This window comes from Sinocyclocheilus anshuiensis, unplaced genomic scaffold (assembly GCF_001515605.1).
Source record: "Sinocyclocheilus anshuiensis isolate Anshui unplaced genomic scaffold, SAMN03320099.WGS_v1.1 scaffold1152, whole genome shotgun sequence".
NCBI classification, from domain to species: Eukaryota; Metazoa; Chordata; class Actinopteri; order Cypriniformes; family Cyprinidae; genus Sinocyclocheilus; species Sinocyclocheilus anshuiensis.
Window position 1 is genome coordinate 322,573 of NW_015551083.1, and position 8,382 is coordinate 330,954.

Here is an 8,382-nt window from a genome sequence, read left to right on the forward strand (position 1 = left end):
ACACTCTCACACTCTCTCACTCACACTCTCTCTCACACACTCTCTCACTCACACTCTCTCTCACACTCTCACTCACACTCTCTCTCACACACTCTCTCACACACTCTCACACACACACTCTCTCACACACTCTCTCTCTCTCACACACACACACTCTCACACACACAGACACACACATAGACTCTCACAAACACTCACACACACACAGACACACACACAGACACACACTCTCTCTCACACACACACACACACACTCTCTCTCACACACACACACTCTCACACACACACTCTCTCACACACTCTGACACACACACTCTCTCACACACTCTGACACACACACTCTCTCACACACTCTGACACACACACTCTCTCACACACTCTGACACACACACTCTCTCACACACTCTGACACACACACTCTCTCACACACTCTGACACACACACTCTCTCACACACACTCTCACACACAGACACACACTCTCTCTCACACACACACACACACACAAGGACACTAGTTGAGTCCTTCTTTGTCGAGCAGTTCATTAATTGTTTGTATTTTGGTTCAGTTCAACACTTAAGCCATGAATCAAGAGTATCATCAGTTTTCAGGTTTAAATGATGTAAAGAGCCATCATCAGTATCTGCACACATCCACACTCCACCTGCTGTATCTGTCAGAGGGATTGATCTGTGTGTGTGTGTGTGTGTGTGTGTGTGTGTGTGTGTGGATCTCTGTCTCCAGTGAAGAGCATGATGGGTTATTCACCCTTCAGACAGGCTCCGTCTCCTTCATTTGGATCTTGTAGAGCTGAACACGGTAAATCACACGATTCACTCACTTCTGACCTGTTTGAAGGGAACTGAGGCTGCTGAAAGACATCTTTGTGCTAACTTGTTTTATCAAACAATCTTGATATAGTTTTTACACTTGCAAATGGCATCTATATCTACACGGTGTGTTTACTTGGTTACATGACATTTAAATGCATGAATTTAGCCAATACTTTTATCCAGAGCAACTCGAGACAAAAGAGACACAAAGCCCAGTTTACTCAGATGCTTTAATGTCACATCGGGTCTAGTGCACAACTGACAGAACAGTAAATGTGATGGAAAAACACAGCAAGAGGAAACTTAGTAAAATATAACAGGAAAAAAACTACTTCCTGTGATGTGAAAGATTTGGAGGAGTTGCCATGGAAACACTTAAAGATGAATTAAACTGGATTAAAGTGTGTGAAAATGTGAAGTGTGTCACCAAATGTAACTCCAGACATTTCAATCAAGTTTCCCAAACACAGCCCGTCTGTCAGATTAGCTCCGCCCCCAAACTCACCTGATTGGCTGAGCTGATCGTGATGAATGAGTGACAGAGTGTTCACACACCTCACATTCATTTGTTGTCTGTGAGTGTACGCAGAAGTGAGAGTGTCCTGTTCATGTTGTTCTTTCAGAAATGAGAGAGAAGGCAGTATTCATGGGAGCTTCAGATGAGGGTTTCCAGCATCACAGACCGTTCGTCGCTGGAGTCACGGCCTTCTCTGACCGGTACAGCTGCACTCATTCATTCATGAAGCCACGGAGAGCAGTATTCAGGTCTAGCAGAAAGACATGCTGAAGACAGATTTCCACAGATGAAGTCCTGACCTGTCTTCTCTGGTCCAGACTGGGTGTATTTATTGCCATGCTTTGATTAATATATTGGAATATTATATACTTCAATTAAATGTTAACATGTTGCATCTGCAAGGTTTCATTTTAGTGAAATAAATCAAACTTAAAAGGTCCTACTAACCTCCTTCAAATCAAGCTAGTTAATTAAGACCCCTTTTTGCTTTCTGTAGTCACATTTATTTCTACAGCACTTTATACAGTACAGATCATTTCAAAGCAGCTTCACGGTCATAAACAGGGAAATAACAGTGCTAATGTTGTAAAATTCATCAATTACGAACCAAACTCAGTTTCAGCTGTAAAGCAGCTCTACTGGAGACAATAGAGTCATTATTCAGATCAATTCTGTTCAGTTCAGTAACTGTGTCAACCTTACAATGTTACAGCAGTGACTCACTGAGTCTCTTAACTCTTATTTGTAAATAAGTTGGCAGAATGTTTAAATGACTTTAAGGTCAAAAAATAATAATTCCCGTTTGCGAGGTTCAGGTCATTATGTATTAATAACAGTATTGCAAAAATTGTAAGATGGCCATATTTCTAAAATTTCACTGGTCAAAATATCATTGAAATCTCACTTATTGTGTGTGAATATTCATATTTTAATAATTATGTTGCCTGTATTAAAACCCTAACTGGTTCATCAAAAATTACACTATGAAAAACAATAAATAGTAAGCATGGTTAATTGCCAACAGATCAAAGCAGCATTATATTATTTGAAAAAAAAAAAAAGAACCATACACAGAAATGTCATGTGTATATCATGTCAAAGAAACATTACTCGCATGTGCATGACCTCCCGTTTTCACAAATACACGTGTCTGTAGTTTACAGTAATGTATATCGTTTTCAAAAACTTGCACTTTGAAACCGGGTTTCAAAAGTGTGTGTTTTCAGGTCCCCAACACAACATTGTAGTGTAAACGAATGGCCAAAATGCATAAAAAGTTTTCTGTTTTTAGTTGAAAATGAGTGCAAAGATTATGAGTGCACCTCAGGAAACATATTAAACTAATCTAAAAATGCATTTCATGAACCCTGTAAAATCAGATTGTAGCTCTGAATGATTTTAATTCTGACAGAATCTGATGTGAATGTGAGGTTTGTTGTGTTGTTGATGATGACAGTAGTGTGTTGCTTGTTGTTGAGCAGGTCTGCAGACTGTGTGAGCTTCGCCCCGTCCTCGGTCCCATCTCTGTCCGCTCCAGACGCCCACAGCTCTCCTCTCAGCAGCCCGAGAGCCCGAGTCCTGCAGCAGACCTTTGAGGAGAAGTTCAGCCTCGGCCCGGTGCTGGAGGGACTGGATTACCAGCAGAAGCTCCTGCTGGCCTCAGACGGCGAGCACTCGCAGGGTTCAGCGTCTCCCAGTGGTTTCTCCAGTCCTCACAGCGGCAGCTCGCTGAGCCTCCCGTTCCCCAGTGTCCTGCCGGAGCTGCAGAGCCGAGCGAACCCCGCCGCATCAGACCAGCTCTCCAGCAAACCGCTGACGGTCAAGTTTGTCCAGGACACCTCGAAATACTGGTACAAGCCAGACCTCGCACGGGACCAAGGTAGGGTCCGATCGCGTGACGCCTGGTGGACGGCCGCTGTGTTTGACGCTCATCTGACCTCTTCTGTTCTCACGCAGCTATCGCAGTGCTGAAGGACAAAGAGCCCGGCTCGTTCATCGTCCGGGACAGTCACTCCTTCAGAGGCGCGTATGGACTGGCCATGAAAGTCACCACACCGCCGCCATCAGCACTGCAGAGCCGGAGAGGTGCGAGAAGACCAGCGCTGTCCTCGACATGATCAGCGCTGACATACAGTTAACATGTGAAACAGAGCATGTGTGATAGTCTCATAAGATACTACAGTTACTGCAGAAAGTGTTATAAATCAGATGCTCACACACAACAAATGTGCTCAACAAACACACAGCAGTGCCCTCTGGGGGCCATCTAAGGCACAGCCACTGAATACAAAAATGTTCATTTTTTAAATAATAATTTTAATAATAATAAAGTTGCAGTTTAGTACATTTAAAATATATTAACTTTAAATGTAATATCAAATAGCACTACAGTTCAAAATAAATGTACTTTAAAAAAACTTAAAAATATTTAAAATGTCATTTAAAGTGAAACGTAATACGTTATTTGCATTTTTAAAAGTGTACTTAAGTTTATCAAGAAACAGTCATGAAAGTGTCTCTCTTGAAGTACATTTTTATTTCATTAATATTATGTTCAAGTACAATTTTATAAAAATATAATTGTCAGATTTGAAGCACACTACAAATGCACATTCAGCACGGTTAAGCACACTTGTGTTTTTAGTAGTGTTGTGCTGATGGAGGCGTAAGCGTCAGCTGTAATGACAAACTCCAGATACGTGCTGCTTCACGAGCGCTTTAGTGAGTGTGAAACCAAACCTCTGTTATTGTGTCTGCTGTAACTCCTCGAGAAGAAAACGAGGAGGTGTCTGAAACCTGAGCTCAGTGGATAGCAGATCAGTGTTATAGACGGCATTGTTGATGTGTGTGTGTGTGTGTGTCAGGAGTGGATCTGTCCAGTGAGCTGGTGAGGCACTTCCTGATCGAGTGCTCGCCGCGGGGCGTCCGGCTCAAGGGATGCCCAAACGAACCCTACTTTGGTAAGTTCATCAGACCTGTGACTGATTCATGCTGCTGTGTGACTCACTCACTCATACTGGTGTGTGTGTGTGTGTGTGTGTGTGTGTGTGTGTGTGTGTGTGAGTCTGAGCGCTCTGGTCTGTCAGCACTCCATCACTCCTCTGGCTCTTCCCTGTAAACTCATCATTCCTGACAGAGGTATTCATCTCTTACTGTTCACTGCAAACATCAAAAATCAGTTCTGTTAAGTGATAATAAAGCGTAAATAAAATAAAACATTATGTAAACTAAAAATATCACCTTAGTTGAAGTACTAAAATGACAAAAACTAAAACAGAAATAAAAATAAATGTAACTAAATAGAAATATTTCTAAAAATAAAAAAATACAAATGACAAAAGTACACAACAAAATTAGCAAAACTTAAAATTGAAAACTCTAAAAGCTAATTCAATTAATAAATACTATAATAGTATATAAATAATACTGAAATAAATACTTGTAGTATTGTGCAGCACAACTGTTTTCAACATTGATGATAATAATAAATGTTTCTTGAGCAGCAAATCAGCATATTAGAATGATTTCTGAAGATCATGTGACACTGAAGACTGGAGTAATGATGCTGAAAATACAGCTGCGCATCACAGAAATACATTACACTTTAACAGAGATTCACATAGAAAACAGCTGTTTTAAACTGTAATAATATTTCAATTTATATAGCAGAAGAGACTTCTTTCAAAAACATGAAAAATGTTTCATGATTCCAGACTTCTGACCAGTATACGCACTGAAGTAAACTGTGTTCATTTAACATCACTGTTGTGTTGACATTATGAGCGGCTGCAGCACTCATGAGCGTACATGATTATAATCGACATTATTCTCAGACTAGCGGAGAATGCTGGGTGTGATGGTGTGATGGTGTGCTGTTGTCTCTCCTCAGATCCTCTAGAGGACGCTGTCAGCGCATCCTCACAGTCCATCACCAACTCTGCAGCCCAACTCCTCAAACAAGGAGCAGGTGCGTCCAGTAATGATACCTGAGCCATAACCAGTGAATGATTCCTCTCATAATCGCATGTTTTCCAGCCTGTAACGTGTGGTTCCTGGGCTCGGTGGAGATGGAGTCTCTGACGGGGTTTCAGGCGGTGCAGAAGGCCACCACTGCGGTCCTGAGCGCCGACTCGCTCCCGTCCTCCACCGTAGTGCACTTCAAAGTGTCCTCACAGGGAATCACACTCACCGACAACCACAGAAAGTAAAGCAGCCCTCAAACATCACTGTGCATGCATGCATCTGACTTACACTGCATTCAAGATATCCGTGAGTTCACAGGGAACTGAGCCCTTTCTCTGAATGCAGGGCTGTAAAACATACTCGAAAATTATACTTGAGGGAAAGTATGGTTACTGAATAAAAATCATTGATTAAAAGTCCAAAAACATACTTGAGAGACAGCTTTAAATTGAACTTACTATAATTAGCTGTACTGTTTGTTCATGTGTGTGGAGCTGATGAAGCTAACACACACACACACACACTGTCTCACACAGACTGTTCTTCAGAAGACACTACGCCGCAAACACAGTCATATTCTGTGCTCTGGACCCAGAGGACCGGAAGTGAGTTCATCCTGCTCCGTTACCAGCTTCATGTCACTCACAGTCAGCTCTTTATTCTGTAATGCGTTTCATTGTTGCTCTGTTCATTCACAGATGGAAACGAGACGGCTGCGGCTCAGCCAAGTGAGTGTTATTACAGGAGTTTATTACCTGCTTGATAAGAGAAAGAGTTAGCTCTGGTGCTGCTTGCGTGGTCAAATATGCACGGTTTTTAAAATCTCGATTATATGAATGTACTATGTTTTAGATTCATGATGTTTTTTAAATGTTGTGTTTTTAGTGGATTTTATGGTACTAAATTGTATTTATCCAGTAGTTGTAATCCATTTATTACCTGCTAACCACTTTTGGAGCATAGACTTGAATAGACCAACTTAAATTGTTGTAAATCTTAAACTCTCTGGAGCACAGACTTAAGTTTGATCTCTTTTTAAAGAAGACACTGATGCTAAGTGTTGATAATACACAAAAATTGATAAGATATTGAAAATACACTAAAATACTATTTTCACATTTTATATGAAATATATATTTAGCAAAACATGTTTTACTCTAAAACTGTGAGAAAATCAAAGCCATAAATCTAAGCAAGTTGTGTTCCTAATTTGAGGTACCAAACGCTTCCACTAGATGAGTTTCACTTCCCGTTTGTTTCCAGTGCGCTCATGTTTGAACAGTACTAATGTGTAATACCATTTAATCTTTTTGAATCTTGTCCATGATTTTTTGTGTTCACATTGCAAGTGCCGAAACCTTTACCAGATTTCGTACCATTCTGTTGAAGTAAAAAAAGTCAAATTATTTGGTCAGAAACGAGTGAAGAGCAGCAGAGGGTTAAAGCAGGGCTTTGCTAAACGACTTTCTTCCGCGGCAGGATCTTGGGGTTTGTGGCGAGGAAAGCAGGCAGCGGTTTGGAGAACGTGTGTCATGTGTTCGCGGAGCACGACCCCGAGCAGCCCGCCAGCGCCATCGTCAACTTCGTCTCTAAAGTCATGATCGGCTCGCAGAAGATGTGATGTGTTCATCTCACGAGTCGACAGAGAGACGAGGGACAAAACCTTCTGAAAACCAGCATGTACAGTGTTTGTATATTTATGCATTGAAAGTGTAAGTATGGTTTACAGACTCGAAAGGAATTAATAATAAATCTCAACATATACGTGTGTATGAACAGTAATGCTTTTTTAAATTATTTTTAGTATTTTGTGTAATGGATCCTACTACTGATGACATAAAACCAAAAACGCCTTTATAATGTCATTGCATTTTAGATATCTACAGTGTATATTTAGTATTTTTTAGTTTTTACTTGCAAATTTCTATTACATATGCCAAGTCGTTTTCTACCGAAAAAACTTTATACTTCATATATACAGTAAATATAAAAAAGTTCTGCATGTAAAATAGTTTGAGATGTCTTTAGCTTCTCAATGGCAGTCGTGTTGTTCAGAACCAGTGCTCACAACACCAGTGCAGAAGAGTGAAGATTTGTGATTTTAGGGTCTTACTGACTTTTGTGCATCTTATCTCTTCTTCATGTCATGATGCTGTTTTGATATAAAGTGATGACAGTAGTTGTGAAGGAGAGGCTGTCGTGTGTAGTACAGGAATATCTGTATTAAGGGTGTTCAGAGATGATTAATGATTTGTGTTGTTCTGTGGACCGCTGGACTCTCATAAACTCATCTGAACAGAACTGAGCAGCTAGCTGAGTCATAATGTTCAGCTAGCACAAATGTGCTGACTACATTCACACAGATAACGGTTGAGGGCTCTGCTTACTTATACTTGATCTCGTTAAAGTCACTGGTGATTTTCAGAAACTGAAATTAACCACACACACACGGGTACACACACACACACACACTCACACATGGGTACACTCACACAGACACTCACACACGGGTACACTCACACAGACACTCACACACGGGTACACTCACACTCACACACAGGTACACACAAACACACTCACACACACTCACACACGGGTACACTCACACTCACATAGACACTCACAAACACACTCACACACCCTCACACACGGGTACACTCACACTCACATAGACACTCACACACAGGTACACACACACTCACACACGGGTACAAACTCACACACACTCACACACAGGTACACTCACGCACACACACACACACACACACACACACACACACACACACTCTCTACATTCTCTGCAGAAACGAGGAGGATTCTTGTGTTTTTCAGTTAGCAGTATTGAATGTCTGTTCATGTATTTCATGTATTTCCATCAGTGGCAGAATCTGAGAAATAAAGAGTACAGACTGATTAAGATATATGTTTTATTGAATCATTTTAAGGCTGCCGATTTGATGAACATCTGTGTTATCTGTGACAGGACTGTGATGTAATGTCAAGTCAAGTCACCTTTATTTATATAGCGCTTTTAACAATACAGATTGTGTCAAAGCAACTGAACAGCATTA

The 8,382-nt window shown here is 40.9% G+C and overlaps 1 protein-coding gene across 3 annotated transcripts in view; it reads left to right on the top strand.

Annotated features, from left to right (window-relative positions):
* Positions 1 to 7,814, top strand: part of tns3 (tensin 3) — a 32,350-nt gene extending 24,536 nt beyond the window's left edge. For 2 of the 3 annotated variants that reach the window (XM_016452574.1, XM_016452575.1), the window contains 11 exons: positions 743 to 817; positions 1,455 to 1,548; positions 2,830 to 3,227; positions 3,305 to 3,433; positions 4,213 to 4,312; positions 4,413 to 4,486; positions 5,238 to 5,315; positions 5,384 to 5,552; positions 5,848 to 5,916; positions 6,010 to 6,039; positions 6,791 to 7,814. In XM_016452574.1, the coding sequence (XP_016308060.1) occupies positions 743 to 817; positions 1,455 to 1,548; positions 2,830 to 3,227; positions 3,305 to 3,433; positions 4,213 to 4,312; positions 4,413 to 4,486; positions 5,238 to 5,315; positions 5,384 to 5,552; positions 5,848 to 5,916; positions 6,010 to 6,039; positions 6,791 to 6,932 (1,358 nt within the window). In that variant the 3' untranslated portion in view covers positions 6,933 to 7,814. Of the gene's footprint in view, positions 1 to 742; positions 818 to 1,454; positions 1,549 to 2,829; positions 3,228 to 3,304; positions 3,434 to 4,212; positions 4,313 to 4,412; positions 4,487 to 5,237; positions 5,316 to 5,383; positions 5,618 to 5,847; positions 5,917 to 6,009; positions 6,040 to 6,790 lie in introns of those variants that run through there. The other variant, XR_001631222.1, reaches the window with a different exon arrangement.
* The last annotated feature ends 568 nt before the right edge of the window (positions 7,815 to 8,382 follow it).